At 43.0% G+C, this 17161-nt stretch overlaps 2 protein-coding genes and 1 long non-coding RNA gene across 12 annotated transcripts in view; 2 read left to right on the top strand and 1 right to left on the bottom strand.

The window, feature by feature from the left end:
• Positions 1 to 478: 478 nt before the first annotated feature.
• TM2D1 (TM2 domain containing 1) lies at positions 479 to 13904 on the bottom strand. Its single transcript, XM_059853661.1, has 6 exons — positions 13774 to 13904; positions 12419 to 12492; positions 9809 to 9917; positions 5418 to 5509; positions 2597 to 2670; positions 479 to 1394 (listed from the first exon to the last, which is right to left on the bottom strand). Exons 1-6 carry the CDS (start codon positions 13890 to 13892, stop codon positions 1284 to 1286), a joined length of 579 nt encoding a protein of 192 aa, XP_059709644.1. The 5' UTR covers positions 13893 to 13904; the 3' UTR covers positions 479 to 1283.
• LOC132330877 (uncharacterized) lies at positions 13878 to 15834 on the top strand. Its single transcript, XR_009487458.1, has 2 exons — positions 13878 to 14016; positions 14850 to 15834. It is a non-coding gene; the product is annotated as an uncharacterized LOC132330877 (long non-coding RNA).
• A 778-nt stretch (positions 15835 to 16612) lies between these two features.
• Positions 16613 to 17161, top strand: part of PATJ (PATJ crumbs cell polarity complex component) — a 141039-nt gene continuing 140490 nt past the window's right edge. For 8 of the 10 annotated variants that reach the window (XM_059853657.1, XM_059853659.1, XM_059853656.1 and 5 more), the window contains exon 1: positions 16613 to 16732. The gene's annotated coding sequence lies outside the window, so the exon portion shown is untranslated. The remainder of the gene's footprint in view (positions 16733 to 17161) is intronic. The other 2 variants (XM_059853652.1, XM_059853651.1) reach the window with 2 other exon arrangements.

The following is a 17161-nucleotide window of genomic DNA, read 5'->3' as shown; positions in this document are numbered from 1 at the left end:
TGGGCTTAACGTGGGTTAAAAAGAGCCTAAACCCCACAAATTGTGCTTTCATAAATCCACTTAGGAATCTCATTCTTGGGAATTCCCCTAAAAATACGGTTAGTGGATATATTAATGACAGGCTGAAAGTTTCACCTGACAAACAAAAAAAAAGCCCAAACTTTTGTAAAAAAAATTAAAAATTACACTAAAGTTTCTGTGGTGTGGGTTTCTCCCTCAATCAGTGTTAGTTTTCATTAGAAGGTGAAAAGTATGCTTGAAATTGGTCAAATAGCATGAAGATTTTGTTGACATGTTTTCTGTCTGTGTGTACATACTTCTCCTGAAAGGAACATCCAGTGAAATCCTGGTTGTCCAAAAGACTTTGGTCAAACTGCTTTGAAAGATACTGAATTTATTGCACTGAAACACAACTGACCCAAAAAAGAGCCTTTTTAGGGCTTTAGTAGTATGAAGAAATCACTCTTTGGACACTCAGTAGCTGTAAAACACACACACACCAATTTATTTTTAGGAGAAAAAAGGTATTTATTTCACTATGGATGGTTGCAAGAGAGGAAAGAAAAAAAAAAATCAAAATAAGCAGTACAATTATTTGTTTTTCTAACCTCAGGACACCCCAACATCCACCCTTCTTTTTTTGTGATATCTACAGTACTATTTTTTACACATCCATGTTTCTACTGTTGATCAGAACTTGACCAAATTTTGCAACTTGACTAAAATTTAAAGAAATAATTGTTTTAATTAACCCAATTTCACAGGCTACACCAGCCTAAGATTTAGGGCTCTTTGGGTTTTAAGAGGATGGGGGAAAAAAAAGGCAGTTTGTGTGGTTAGGGATATTTAAGTTAATTTCCAAACTGCCACATGGACAGACCCCCAGGTGTATCCATGCTAAAACTCTTATAAATTTCAATGGAATAAATATCTGCATATTTATTATGAACAACTCTCTCTGCTGCTCTCTGTAACACTCTATATGACACAGACACAACATCAGTGCAAATTGCAACAGTCTGCACGTTTCACAGATGATATAACTCAGCAACAAAACCCTCTGCTCAGAGAAAGAGAGCAGCCCCAAAGTTCCACCTTTGAGGTAAACTTGTCCACGTGAGGAACTTTCACATTTTATCATCTTTGTTCACCGTGCATTTAATATTCCGTTCTGATGAGGGGCGATGAGTAAATCCTCAGCAATTCCAGTGGACCACTGGATCCAGCTGTAAAAACCAGCTGCACCTGTGGGTTTGTGCCCCTCCCTGCCAGAGTTAGGGATATTAGGGATAGGTCTGCATTTTCCTGAAGGTTGCATTGGTGATGCTGAGCCGGGTCAGTCTGGCCCCGTAATAATCGATGATGTAGCTGGAGCCGTCGGAAGGGCCAACGATCTGCAACAGAAAAAAAGAACCAAGACTTTTCAATATGAAGTGAAATATATACTTTGTGCTAATGTCTCAATTACTGCTAATTTTCCCATCATAAAATTAGTCATGCTTAATTAGTCAAACAGAAACTAGATTTATTTTGAAGTTATGCTGCAGTTTAACTGTTTTAGCGAGCGCTGTCTCAGAAGGAACATTTCCCCTGGGCTTCTAATCAACCAAATGACACAGCCAGGCACTGGGACTCGGCTAATCCGACCAGGATTTGAGGCACAAAACCGGCCTAACAAATGAGTGGGCTCCAAACCACTTTTCCTGAACAAAGGAGGGTCGGCAGCAGAGAATTAGGCTGATGACAAGTGTCTTTGAAATACTGAACAGGTAAGGAATGAAGAGGAGGAGGAAAGATCATGGAGGTTTTGTTCTGGAAGTGCTAAATTGATGTGGAGTCACCAGGGAGATCAACAAGGAGAGATGAAAGATACTCTCAACTGGATCCGTTAAGTGCTCTGAGGCAGGATCACTTTGAGAGCAGAGAAAGGAGTTTGAGAATGCATACAAAAGACAGATCCAAAGTGCCCACTTTTAAAATATTTTCCTACAAACCCACAGGAACAGCTCCCATACCCACAATGGATTCTGAGTTCATCACAGCCGATTTGCAATTCAAGCTAAATGGCTGCGCTGCTGAATAAAACAATTTGGCAATTTCATGATGTCACAAGATGTCACCCCAGCTGGGGATTTAACCCTCGTGAATCCCTCAGTCACAGCTCTCTGCTGATGAGGGACTTGAGCTTGCAGGAGACGTGGAAAATGGAAGTGGCAATGTCTTCTTTCATCAGCATAAAGCACAGGCAAACACAGAACCTGAGGGTTCTGGGGGCAGCAGGACATTCCATGCTGAGTCCAACACTCTGCCTCACACAGAGAGGCTCTGACCACCTGAATTTTTGGTGCTACAGCTTCCAAGCTATTCATTGTCAGTATTTATAGATGGCTAATCTAAGTTTTAATTCCAACAGCAAATATATTGATATTTTGTGTCTATATTCTACAACACCAATCTACAAACAGAGCCAAAATAAATGCCTTGATTTTTCAATATCCAGTGGTTCTTAAGGCCAAAATGCTAACAAAGTGTTAGCAATCAAATCAAAGCTTTAAAAAACACAGATCTGTATCTTGTTTTGAAAGCCCTGACTTACCTGCATTGAAATAAGTATGAAATCAATTAGGCTCCCAATTCCACAAAACCCTACAGTGCAGAACTTTAACAAACCTAAAAAAGAAAAGCAAAATTTAATGTAGCTTTAAGCAATCTCTGGGATTTCATCATGGGTGGCAATCACATCCAAACTCTCCCCTCACCCCACAAAATGTGTATATATATATATATATATATATATATATATATATATATATATATATATATATATATATATATATGCATCTATCTAGAAGCAGAAGACCTAAAGTTAAACTTCTTTAATTATTAGGGAAAAAACCAAACCACATATTTGTATTTCTACATCCTGAACACACTTTAAAGATTTTAAATATTAATATTTTTTAACTTCTAAATATTCTTAAACAAGGAAAGGCAAAAGCTGATAATCAGGTTACTGAAATATTCCTTTCACTGAGGCACAGACAGAAAAATCCCAATTTGAGCTTAAAAATTTACTTCTGAATAGAAAGAGACTTTCTACTACCTCATGAGTTGCAGCACATACTGATTTGATTTTCAGAACATGCAACTTTGGAAAACAATCCTTTGTATAATTTTCATATTTTTGCTGAAATATGAATTTCTTTTGAATATATATTAAAAATATATAAACACTGCTTTTTAACTGGTATTCAAAAATGTTTGGTTTTATACAAATAAATGAAAGATTAATAGAAAATATGTGGGAATAGCAACTGACAGATGAATCTTTTATTGGAAGTTGTCCTGCAAGGCAGACTTCATTTGGAAAATGCCTTCAGAAAAAAGAGGCTGGCTTAAATTTTATTTTTTTTTAATATTGATAGTTTCTTGTACAATGAATGTACTCCAGAGAGAACTATATATATGAGAATATATATGTATATACGTATATGTAATCCAGAGAGAACTATACATTTATGAGCATTATTTCAGGGGAAGATCTTGGTTAATCCCCTCTCTCCAAAGCTCCAACGTGTCCCACAAAGCACCTCCCCTCCCCCAGGGCTGTTTCTGGGGCTGCACAGGGGGCAGTAGGGGAGGAACTGCATCCCTGCAGGAAGAGCATCCCACTGCCTGGATTTGCCTCCCATGGAAGAGAAGTCCATGTGCATCCTCCCCTGTAGGCCCTGGCACAGAAGCTGTGACTGCCCCAGAATCCCTGCAAGTGTCCAGGCTGGATGGAGCTCTGCACAAGCTGATCCAGTGAAGGTGTTCCTGTCCCTGGAACATGCCAGCTGGGATTTTAGGAGCCCAGCATATTTCTTACCACTGCTGCAGCTCTACTTTACCTAAGGAATGGATGGAGGAGAACTGTTTCTGAACCTGGCATTTATTTCTGGAGTGCAGCTTAAAGTTAGCTTTTTTTCTTCCTCCTCACTTCCCTCCCTACAAGCAGATCACACAGAGAAAATAAACTGCTCTAAAGCACAGAGGGAAAAAAATAGTGTTGTTCTACAGTAATAACTCCTGGTTTGGTTCACAGTGTGTGGGAGAGGAAGAGGTTGCCTTCCTGATTTCTTTATACTCAATAGCTTGTTTGTATTTGTGTGCTCTTTAAACAAAAGAGAAGGGAAAAAAATAAACCAAAGAGCATTTACAGTCTTCGTTACACTTGCAAAAAAGATTTCAATGCCATTAACCATTCTTAACCATTTTCTGCCAAGGCACAGATGACCTAAGAAATCCCTAATCAGCCACTGTAAAGGAATCCAATGGGTTGAGTTTTATTCTTTTCTACTCTTACCTATTTGCTTTTCTAAAGATTGAAAATCTGGCTTTGGAAGAGTTTAATTTTAAATATTAACTCTGGCTACTGGCTACAGTATAATCCAGTAGGGTTAAAGCATTAGCCATAAAGATCATCTACAAAAGATTGGAGGATTTATGAATCTATATTACCACAATATATTAAAAATAATTACTGCAAATTATTATTCCAAATCCAGTGGTACAAGTAAAAAATGCACCTTATTGACTGCTTTCAAAAATGTATCTTTTTGTGACACAGATGAACAAAGTAAATGCTAATTATAGAATCCCAGGGATAAAAGACATGGATGTTAATCAAGATTATAGAAAAGGACAGATAATGTCATTTAAAAGAATTGGCATTTAATGGGCAGAAACTCTGGCTGAAGTGACAGCAACACATACAGCTTTTTCCACATCACTGCTTCCTCCTATCTATACTTAAATTCATTCCCTTTGTCCAGCTCAGAAACAAGGCCAGTGAGGGCAGTCCTGGCATAATAAGGTATTTCCATTACTTAAAAGCCAGTGGCACCATCATCCTGGGAACGAGGTCCTAAAAACCAGAGAGAGGTTTTATTAGAAGTCCCAGCTTCTGCAGAATTGTTATTAATACCATGAGTTATCTTGAAGGTGTGCATTTGCCAGAATAAATTCCATCTCCCAGAACACCAGGTTTACTGTAAATTCTGTCCACTTTTTTCCTGGTGAAGTCAAGTCTCATTTAAGGCTGGCACGTGAGGCAAAGCCACTTCTGCTCCAGTACCTCACAAAAAATGCTGTGATAAAACATCAATGCAAAGCAAAACTTTGAGTAGCAATAACCACATTTGCTTATTAGGATTTTATCTGCTGGACACTACATCTCCATTTGTCACCCCTCCAACAGAAGAGCAGGCTGAGGATAATGCAGCACTTTGTCTCCCTTGACCATGAAGTAAGGATTCTAGTTTGAAATATTAAAACTGTGACTGTCAGCCTTCATTACTCAAAATAAGAGTATACACACACAAGTCAGTCATAAGAATAAGATTTACCTCAAAGAAAAAATTAAGGAATAAACTTACCTAATGCAGGATATCCTAGATAAAATCTATCTGCTCCCAACCATCCAAGAAATAAGGACAGAGCCACTGCCACTTTGTAGGAGTATCCATTTCTGCCAAAAGAAACAAGCAATGTAGATAATGACTGCAAAATATATCCACTCATACTTTTGACTGTTAAAGTAGTGACTCATTTTCCTGCTGCTCTGGTTTTAAATAAAAACAACAGACTTGTTATTTATCTTCAATTAACGGCCACGGAATTGATAATGTTAAGCTTTCAAACTGGGAAGGCATCCTCCATAAAGAAACCTCAGCTGCTGCAACTCAACTGTACTCCTACAGAATACAGATTATCCTGAAACTAAATGATGATTTCTTGTCAAGACATAATTCAGTTGCTGATCTGTCCCCAGCTTCACAGAGCAGCTCCTAACAGTTCAGCCCTACTGAGACAAGCCCAGGAAGGCAGGAGGTGTGTGAGTACTGTCTGCAGGCATTAGTCTCACACACAGCCAAATGGAGAGGAACAGGACAGGCAGGTGAGATGTCAGCAGAGACAGTAATTGCCACAAGATCTGAAGGAGAAATGAACCATGGCCACCGGCTGAAGAAGCTGCAGGAAGGATTCAACAAAAAGAGTAAGTCTTGGATTCACTCATTACACTGTAAATGGCACAAAGTCACAATGAAAAGAACTGTTGACAGCACAGAGATGCACGGGGGGTAGAGAGGCACTCTCAAGTTAAGCTTCCCATGGTTAGTCATACAAAATAAACAGATAGAACAGACTTTTTCAGACTTCTCCTAATTGGAACCATTCTTGCCAACAGCTGGAGCGATGCAGCCACCAAACCACCTGTAAGTGCAGTCCCTGCTGGAGAACCTTGCACTAATAAGAGAGCTAAAAACATATTGCTCTCAATGCTGGAACTGCTGCCTCGGCCAACAGCGAGCTCCTGAACAGCAAACCCAAATGTAATTAGAACTGAAAAATATTCAGTAATTCACTGTTTTGATACGTGCACCACTACGTGCCAGCAATTATTTAATAGGCCCAAATTAAACTCTTGGTTGACAGTTGAATAAAACAAGTCTCAAAAAGACAGTAGCTGACAAAAGTCCAAGCACTTTTATTAAGCATTTTCAATGCCAAGTGCAGACCTACCTTTTTTGCTTATTATCTAAATTTGCTGACTTTAAAACCTAATGGCAACATTAAGTGATTAAACCATGACTTTTACCTCAGTATTTGTTACTTGGTGTTTATTAGCAACACGGAACACACAGGGCATTCCTGGAACCTAATGTAACGTAAATTATCATCTTCAGAACTGTCTTGTTTCCACTGTAAAGAACACTAATGGGTTTATTTAAAACTTGAGGTAAACTGTTGGAAATTGTTTATCAACTACAAAGTGTCAACAGCCCTCCAAGGACACTAAAGCATAAAAAGAGCTGTTACATAAAAAATGGGAACATGTTTTAATTTTGCTCCTGATCACAGCTAGTAATAAACTGAGCCCTTGCCTATGCACCGAGATGCTTCTGAAAGCACAACAGTTTCTGCAACCTCATCAACATCAAACTGACAGGCAGAAGAAATCCAGTATGAAGGGGAAGCATGAGAGCACTGTAACAAACAAGGCTGTTTCCACTCTGCTGTTTCCTTTGCCTTACTCCTTCAGACAAAAACATGCACAAAGAGTAAACCAGTGAGTAGGAAAATGACACATCCCGAGCATCTAAAGGAATTTCTACAATTGGGTAAAAAGATGCAATTTCTTGTCAGTTCCTCTTTTGATTTTCTCTTGCTCCTCAGCCTCATCCAACCTTTATCTTTTCTGCATGCATTTCTTCCAGCTGCCACGTTAAAAACTTTTCTCCCAGCTCTTCCACAGCAGTTGACAAGAGCAGGTGCTGCTGTAGGTTGCTCTTTCAGAGTCTCTTGGCTCTGCTCAAAGACCTGTCCACACTGAACCCCATTAATTTCACAGAGAATCATTCCATGGCCTCCTTCCCTGGAATGGCCAGGGAACAACGGACATTTCCATTCTGCAGCATCAGGGCCTGCACATATTAAGTAAAATATATGATAATGCCAATCTAGGGTATTCTAGAATTTGGCCAAAAAATAAGATCTACCTCCAAAACATCAGATTGAAGCCAAACCTAAGCAGTCTTGACTCCCAGTACTTCTTTGTTGGAACGACCTTACAAGCTTTTCCTTCAATTATTACTAGGGTACCTGAACTTTAACACATTCACTCACACAAACATGTAACATCTCCAGGTTTTGCTCTAAAATAACTGGACCTCAGAACTTACCCAAACTAAATTACAGTTTTGGCTAAGAACAACTTGCTGATTTGTCCTTCACAAAAGATGGGGATGAAGATTCACCTGCTGTCCCCATGCTGGGACAATCCTGCCACGGGAAGATGCCTTCTCAAACTCTTTTTCTGGCCAAATGACGTGCAGTTATTTCTACAATTACAGTTGCTACCACAACTCAGTATGATGCTGAACAATCTCCAAAAAACAGTAGAAAAGGAAGGGCTATTGTTGTAAAAGTGAGCTGGAGATTCATGCTTAAGACAGTATTTCCAACACTTAGGTAACATTCAAAGTGTCTCATAAAAGGTCTGTCAGTGACTGGCCCACTTTTTAAATAAGTGTACAGATGAAGGATGGTGATATTAATCTTGCTGCCATTTTTTACTGGTTTAGGACATTAAGAAGGATATCCTTGTGTAACTCTATCTATGTTCACAGTTGTATTTTACTGGAATTTTCAGTCCAAAAAGGATTCTCTTCGCTTTCTGCCATACCAACAGTTGAGGGCCTGAAAAAGTCAAAACGAGTTGTTTTGGCACTGCAACCATTGATTATTCATTATAAATAACAGTCATGATCAAGTAACAGATATTGTAGTAAGGAAGACATTTCTCTGCCTACAGACCTGGATTTTAATAAATAAATGTAAAGAAAAGCTACCTTTAAAAAGTGTTTCTAGAAAATATACTAAACCAATAATATACGTATACAAAAAACCTCCAAACATAGAAATTACCATCTAATTTAAAGAGGAAGCAATTTCACTAAACTAGTATAGCTCATCTTCTCCTCAGCCCCCATCACAGATGGGACTGAAACACAATTGTTTCTGGACAAAAATGTGACTGACGTCTACTTTGCTGGCATTTAAATCTGATTAGATGTAATAATATGTTTTCTTCAGTTTGCTGAGCTTTGACTGCTGAGAAGACTAAATACAGAGAAAATATTTATGAAACTAAGAGGCAGAGCTGTACTTCTGAGTTAGGCAAATTACTGAGCAGCAAGTAGCACATCAGAGTGCTAGGGAGGTATCACACTAGAGTGATAGGGAGGCATCCAGTATTAATTCCCAAAGATTCCAGTAGGACAAAAGAGAAAGGTTCCAGTGTGAATCCCAGAAAAAGAGGAAACAAATGGCAGTGACAGGTGCTGGCTGATCATTAGCACTGGCCAGTTGGAACATTTATTGGTATCCAGAGCTCTCCATCACTCACAATGTCCTTTACAAAAAGGAGGTCCATCATTCATGTACCAGAAACAGGCTCTTAATAGACACGGTGGATTGGATTAAATACAAAAGTTGTTTCAAAATAGACAGTTTCTGTTACAGATTTTGGGGGGAACTGTGGAAGTCCTGAAGCTCCCCTAAAATTCATACATCACAGAACTTCAGCTGCAGCTACAGGCAGCTTTAAACTGGCGTGAAGCACTGAGCAGCACAGCCCTGTCCAGCCCTCCTTTGTCCTCTCCATTTTATCCTTGAGTCACCCTCATCCCTGCGCTGGCACGAGCACTTGAAGCCACTGAACTGTGACTCAAACTGGGGAACTGATCCAAGGCAGCTCCAACCCAGGACAGCTCGCAGCTCCCTCATGTCCTGGGGTCTGTCAGGGAAGGGGATGGAGAGTGTCCCCAACAGCTCCTTCCAGCAACTGTGCTGATTTTAAGCACGTGTGAAATGTGGCCGCAGCATTTGGAGCAAAATTTTGCCAAGCTGAAGTACGAGGTAAAGCAAAGGTAAAAGAGTAAGGGAAAGCAAAGACACAAACATAACTAAACGACAACAAAAAAAGGACAGACTGACAGATTTCCCTATGAACGTGCACATTTAGAGCAGCCTGGTCTAGTGGAAGGCCTCCCTGGCCATGGCAGGGGGATGGAATGAGAAGGGCTTTAAGGTCCCTCCCAGCCCAACCCTTGCCATGACCCTGTGTTGCATCCCTGTAGTGTTTATTAGAGGATTAACTACTGGGCAGAATGTGCATGGTTCTATCTTATTTCTATTTTCCTTCTGCCAACACATCATACAATTTTGGACAAACTTCAGTTTTTCACAACCAAAGAGTACTCACACATTGCGACACTCAATGGGCTTGTAAAATCCAACTTCAAGTCCCGTAAAGACTTTCTCTATGCCAAGGTGATCTTTGCAAGTAATATTTGGTGCTGGCAGACACTGAACTGAGGACAAAAAATGATTTGATATTAAGCAGTAACTGACACTCAGAGCAGTTTTCTGACTGCACACAAGTGAAACAAATTAAGTTCTACTGTGCAAGTCTTGATACAAAGCACAGTTCACACACAATTACTTGTTTAAAATACTTTTTTAAGCCAGTCCTATGACTAACTTGTAGTTTTTCTTTGCTACATTTTAAGCAAAATATACAAACCTAATTGCTGCCCCAATTCTGTTGTAATTTCCACTCTGGCTTCAATATGAGTCAATGAGAAATCTGAAGCTGACTTACAGAAAACATTTTCATCATGACAACAGTCAAATATTGGAACCAGTTGCCCAGAGAAGTCATGCCATCACCATCCCTGGAGGCTTTCAAGGTCTGACTGCACAAAGCCCTGAGCAACCCAGTTGGAATTCAGTGCCAACACTGCTTTGAGCAGGAGGTTGGACTATGCAACTTCCTGAAGGGTCTTTCTACCCAAATTCTTCCATTTTTCTTGACTCTTGGGGGAACCAAAGTGGAAATCACAGCAGAAAGTCACACCTGCTAAAGTTTGCAATGTATTACCAGAATACTAGTCACTCTCCAATGCTGCAGTCTGTTGTTTTAAAGGAAAAAATATCTGTCCTTTACCCACTTTCTATCAGCTTTCAGTACTTGTGAGTCCTGTTGGTTAATTCCAACAAAACTGCAAGCCAGGTTTAACATTCCTTCCAGATTTTCCAATAATGCACACAGGCAAGAGATGGGTTTTTTTAATGCCTATCCATATTGCATAGGGCCAAAAAATAAAATAATATTTGAGTTATGTGTGGACTTAACTGCTATAAAATCTTACATGGATTTTATACCCCATCCCAGGAAGTGTCCAAGGCCAGGTTAAACAGGGCTTGGAGCAGCCTGGGATAGTGGAGGTTGTCCCAGAGGGTGAAATGAGATGATCTTTAAAGTCCCTTCCAACCCAAATCATTCCATGATGCTACTGATCAGTGTGCCTAATCTAAGGCAATTACAAAAATAATTATTTTTGTACATTATTTCTTGTAAAGTAAATTAAGCAAGGAAGTTTTTTCCATTATTAGAAGAAACCCAACACAGTTAAAATATATAGATACAGGAGAGGCCACAGTTTTCTTCTCAGTGTCACTCCAAAGACTCCAAACCTTCTACTCAATGACACCACTTTGCTGCTTTGAATTAAACCCCTGTTTGTCTGGGTGAAGGATCACAGAAAGTGATCAGAAATTGTAGTGCTTCAAGTATGATCCAGAAATTAACTTTCTATTACTTAGGTAATACTGAAAATAAGCAATTCAAATACTATGAGGACAATCTAAAAACTGGTGTGTGTGTGTGTGTGTGTGTGTGTGTGTAAAAATGCCACACAAAGAAACAGTGTTAATTAATTCAGCAACTTGTTCTACTCTGAAGCTTATCTCCTGTTCAAAAGTGCAGTGTATTAAATACAATCACATGGTAATTAGTTGAACAACTGATAATCTTGAGTTATGATCAATCTCAAACTGTGCAGTATTTTTTCTGGTCTCTGACTGCCCATTAATAGTCAGGGACCAAATGTCAAAATGATGGAAAGAACTGAAATAACTTTATTTAAAGGATCCATTGTACAAAATATTTACATCCAGCGTCGGAAATTATTTGGAAAACCTTCACTATCCCAGAAGAAAGTCATTCAGCACTTATAGGAAGCAAAATATGAGCACACATGAATTTTGTGGACTCCCCATCCCTGGAAGTGTCCCAGGCCAGGTTGGACAGGGCTTGGAGCACCCTGGGACAGTGGAAGGTGTCCCTGCCCATGGCAGGGGTGGCACTGGATGAGGTTTAAGGTCCCTTCCAACCCAAACTATTCTGTAATTCCATGATTTTAAAACAGGGGTGCACATAAAGAGAACTTGCTGTGCTATCAAACACAGACCATTTATTTCAATGCCTGGAAACATCAAAGAAGTTAAGCACAGGTAGGAAAATAAGTAATCAAGTTATGAATTTTTCTGTTGTGCTCTGAAGTATGTCAGAACTGAACATCAAATAAATGTGCTTTCAAAATAGAGCCTCATGCACCAAAACCTGGTGATGATGGAAGGCACTATGTTGCCTTAAGGAAAAAACCCTTAAAAATTAGAAGATTTTGAAGGCTGTTCTGTCACATGTCAATTTTTTTAATAATTACATGCAAAATCAGTATGACAGGAATGGTTTGTTTTAATCACAGTGGTGCAGGACAGAGCCTAAAGGGTGTAACATACATTGAAGAGATTTACCAGAAACCTCACTTACAAAAGTACCAATCAGAGACAGAGTATTTATTCCTGTTTAGTAAAGCACCCAATCCACACAAGTGTTTTGGGCTTTCAGACTAATGATATTACTAATCCCATCTTTTATAAAGCTCATCAAATAGATACACAAACGGGTAAATTGAACACTTCCTTCAAAAAAATGTAGTTAATCAATATATAAGTTAGAAATCCTTACCATATGCTGTGTGATTTGTGCAATTCATTGGTTCTTGTGTGCTATTGTCTATTTTAGGCTCATCACACATATATGTTCAGGTAATTGAGGAAAACAGTTTTCATATCAAACACTACAACAGGTTTAACAGTAATTTATTCCACCCTCTTTAAACCCCGAGGATTTAAGATGCACCTTGATGTTGGGGCCTACCCATCCCCCAAAAGAGGAGCAGCACATTACCATGCAGCAAATCTGCTAATCCAATTTAATACACCAATATATCGCATAAGCCCCACGTTTAATTAGTGCTGCAGTCAGCACTACCTAAAGGAACTACAATATTTATCAGTCACAGCCTCTGTATTTGGAGGCAACAAGGTAGCACACGCCTCATCTGGTCTTGTTCCCTTATTTAAATACCACAGTGCCTTGAAATTGAGGCAGTTGGTTGAGGAAATTTAATATACGGGAACACAAAAAATTCAACGAACGCATAAAAATGAGCATCTGAAACGCCAGGAATTTGGTGCAGGAACAAACTGAGAAGGAACTGACTTCCAGAGGTCTTAACTCCCACAGCCAAGTAAAGCAGGAGATGAAGCAAGCTTTTCCAACATTTGCTTTCCTGACACTTTTGATCATCAAAAACTGTCAGCTGCCATCAACCAGCGTGTTCTGGGGAGGGCAAGAGGTGCCTTGGAGAGCCAGGAGCCTCGCACCTCCTGCTCTTCGGAGCTGCGCAGGGCACAGAAACACATTATTTCCTGAAAAAAAATGGCAAAGTCTCCACATCTCGCTCCTGCAAATAATAAACAAGGCGGAGTGGTGGCAGAGCGGGCCCCTCTCATCCCCTGGCAATCTCTTTGAAGGACACTCCAAGCACGCGTTGGGGCACACACAGTACCACGAGAAATCACAAAATTAATTAGGTTGGAAAAGCCTTCTGAGACCATCGAGTCCAGCCTGTGACTGATGCCCTCTTTGTTACCCAGATCAGAGCACTGAGTGCCACAGTCAGTCGTTCTTTGAACACCTCCAGGGATGGGGACTCCGCCACACCCCTGACCAGCCCCTTCCAATGCCTTATCACCCTTTTTGTGAAGAAATTCCTCCTGATGTCCAACCTGAACAATCCCGTGGAGCGGCTTAAGGCCGTGTCCTCAATTCCCGCACCCTGAGGAGCCCCATCCCGCTACTGCCAGCCGAGACCCCCTCGGGGCTCCCACCCTGAGGCTTTCCCCGACCCCCCCGGCCTGCCCGGCACCTCACGGTCCCCACCGCCCCCTCCCCTCCCCACAACCGCTGCCCCCCTCACAGCGGGCCCACCGCCACAACAACCGCCCCCGATCCGACCCCGGCCCCGCTCAGGATATTGCCCCAGCCGCAGCTCCTCGCACTTAGGCGGCGGCTCCGAGCCCGCCGCTCCCTCCAGGGCTGCGAACCAGAGGAGAAGCAGGACCAGCGCCCCAGCCGCGCCGCTCCGGGCAGCCATGACGGGACCGCCGCCGCCGTCAGCTGACCCAGGGAGGAGCGGAGCGGCCCCGCCGCGGGGAGAGCCCGCTCTGGCTGCGGGAAGAAACGGAGAGGGATCCCGAGGTGTTCGTGGCTTGCTGAGGGTACGGGTCAGGCTTTTTGGGGGTCTTGAGTGGTTTGAGTGGCGGGGGGGGTGACCTCATTAAATATGGCGGACGAGGCCGCACTGAGGGCAGAGCGCGCCCACACTCAAGATGGCGCTGGCAGGGCCCGGCGCTGGGATGGGCGGGGTAGCGCCACGAGTAAAGATGGCCGCGCCCACCACCGGCACCTACTCCGCACTTGCCCGCACTTAAGATGTCGGGTGTGAGGGCCCGCGGGCCCGGCGCGGTGTGGGGATGGAGGGGACCCGTCAGGAGCCCTGAAGCGGCTCCCGCAGCGGGGCTGGGGCTGCTCCGGGTGCTGGCACCGCGGGCAGGACTCGCCCTGAACCGAGCGGCGGAGCCGGATGAGGTGAACCCTCCCCGCTCTTCCAAACACCCACGCTTTAGGATTGTCCCACCCAGCGAAATCGTACCTTTGGGTGTCCCCGCTGGTGTCTGGAGTTTGCTGGGAACTTGAAAAATATGTTGAAAAAGCCCAGCAGAAGTAAAAGGCGTGACCTGCCAAACCTGATAAACCCAGACTGGTGCATCGCCTGTCATCCAGGTGGGCCTGGCCTGCTGACACTGTGTCCAGCACACCCACAGCAGTCGGATTAAAGAAATAATTTGAAAATCTTACCCTATTTTCACATAAAACTGCATTGTTAAAAATGCTCTTTATTTCAATTTTTAAATGAATACCAAATTCCTGGAGCAGGCAAGCTTTTCATCAGCATTTGCTCTTCACAAGGTATTTTGTGGTGATTACAAACCTTTCCCTATTTTCACTAAAGTGACAAGTATTCATTGTTTTTCTACTGTGGTTATTTCAGGTTTCTCCGGTGTTTGAAGGCATCAGTTTTCCACTTATAAACTGCTAAGGGATTCTGGAGTGTTTACAGGAGATGGAGAGGTCCTTTAGATTAAACACACCCAGGAAAGGCAACACCACTGTCCCAAGTTTACATCTGCTCAAGAAGCATTTCCTGAAAAACAAGTAGGGGCCTAAAAACTGAAAAACCGAATCTAAAAAGCTGGAAAAGCAACTCTGAAATAGTAGTGAGGAGAACATCATCACTACCCATCCTTTCTGGAAGTCTTTTGTGTTTTCTGGGCATTATTTTGGTGCATGGTGACTTGTCTGAAGCCTGTCAGTACCAAAGATGGTACCAGATACTCCAGGAATCCGTGGAAACGCAGATTTAAAACGTGTGGATGGCTGACAAAGAGCTCAGCCAGCAATGTGAAATATTGCCATCTAACAGCTTTTGGGGAGATTTCGCATAAACTGAATTGGCAGCCTGGAGTTCAGCAGGCAAAGCATGCAAATGAAAATTGATACTCCTCTCAGCGACTGGAAGCGAAGGGGCAGGGCCGGAGCGCGCTCCGGGATGAACTCAGCCCTCGGAGATGGAGACGGAGGTGCACTGATGGGAAAAGTGCCCGGCTCTTGTGTCTGCGGCGCGTCCCTCGCGTGGATAAATACACTGCTCGCTGTTCATCACTGTCAGGAAAATTGTCACTTCTCACGAGCGCCACATTAATTAAAAGTGAGAGTTCGGGCCGGGCAGCTGAGCGCTCGGGATCCTTCGCAAGGGGAATGGAGTGGTGTGTTCTTAGCGTGTCATGGCTCTGGGGCCACTGCTGCAGCTCAGTGAAACCAAACGGGTGCCAGAACAAGGGGAAATCAATCTGAACTCATGAGAAATTGATTTCCAAACCTCTTGTTACCCCGTTCAGCCAACGGGGCCGTGTAAGGTCAGCAGACAGGCTCGTGAAACTGTGTAGCAGAATAAAAATTGTGTTTATTGATTTTAATTCGACTATTTTATGTGTGTATGTATATAATTTTAGTAAGTCAGAAAGCAGATTAATGTACAGGTTTCAGAAAGCACACACAGTTCACAGTTAATTTCAACTAAAATGGTGCCTGCTCACTATTTTGTGAGTAGCAGGAGGAAAATTTTGTTTCTATTGCCATCTTGGACAATATTCTATGTCTTGGAAGCCACAGTGACATTGTGTGTTTTGGGTGCTGTGGGGGAAGTCTTGCAATCTCTTTACTCCATCCGAGTTTTCCTATGGTTTTTTGCCATTCCCTTCCATAAAGTGGTGGGGGCTGCACTGCTGAGGCTGAGCACAGCATATTATTATAAAAATATTATTATACCCATATTATTACATACACTTCACCCGAGGATCTACACCCCTGTGTCCTAAGGGAGCAGAGCCCGCACACCAAGCCGGCTCCACGTGCCCCTCCGTATGGAGTTCAAAACACAGAATCACAGAATATCATTGAGTCTGGACACCGATGTGCTGCAAATAAGTGAAAAATAAGCTTTTCTCCAATATTTACACACGTGGTTTGCCTTCACTGGGGAGGCCGGAAGCCACACGGCAGATCCAAGCTCCGGTGGGTCAGGCTCACCTGGAAATGGACTACAAAGTAAATTTCGGCTCTGAAAGGCCAGCGCTGCACTTCCCGCGGCGGCCAGAGCCCGTGTCCCGGCGGAGCGCTGCCCCGCGGGGCCGGGAGGGGCCGAGTGCCGGCCGTCCCTCGGGAGGCGGCTCTCCTGCCGCGCCGCCCCGGCTTCCTGCGCCGCAGGTGAGCCGGGATCGCCCCTCGCTTCCCGTTTCCGCCCAGGTGAGCGCCGCCGGCCATCCCGCCGCTGCCGGCATCCCGAGCTCCCCGCACCCCGCATCCCGCCCGCAGGTACCGCGGCCGCCCGGGGATGGCACGGGTGGGATGGGGTGAGGTGGGAGGGGGGCACGGGCGGTCGGCGGGGACCGCCGCAGGAGTGAATTCCTCTTCGAACACGGCCATGTGGATCACTGGGTGATATGTGTGCGTGAAAATATAAAAGGGATAAAACCTGTGTTTATCTGTGACAAGTATTCCAGCCTGCCAAGAGGATGGAGCTGGGCTCTGCCTATTGGTGCCAAGCAATAGTACAAGAGGCAGTGGGTAGAAACTGATGTCCAGGAAGTTCTGCCTAGATGTGAGGATGAACTTTTTTCCTGTGAGGATGGCAGAGCACTGGAATTGATTGTCCAGAGAGGGTGTGGAGTTTCCCTCACTGGGGGCATTCCAGAGCCATCTGGACTCAATCCTGTACCTTGTGCTCAGGGATGACCCTGCTAG

This window comes from Haemorhous mexicanus, chromosome 9 (genome assembly GCF_027477595.1).
Source record: "Haemorhous mexicanus isolate bHaeMex1 chromosome 9, bHaeMex1.pri, whole genome shotgun sequence".
Lineage (NCBI taxonomy): Eukaryota > Metazoa > Chordata > Aves > Passeriformes > Fringillidae > Haemorhous > Haemorhous mexicanus.
This window is presented reverse-complemented; position numbering and strand designations above follow the sequence as displayed.

Coding starts and splice junctions, on each gene's coding strand:
- TM2D1 (XM_059853661.1), bottom strand. CDS start 13,892: ATGGCTGCCCGGAGCGGCGCGGCTGGGGCGCTGGTCCTGCTTCTCCTC. Junction 12,493..13,773: donor GAGGAGCTGCGGCTGGGGCA/ATATCCTGAGCG, acceptor AATTACCTGAAC/ATATATGTGTGATGAGCCTA. Junction 9,918..12,418: donor CACAAATCACACAGCATATG/GTAAGGATTTCT, acceptor TTTTGTCCTCAG/TTCAGTGTCTGCCAGCACCA.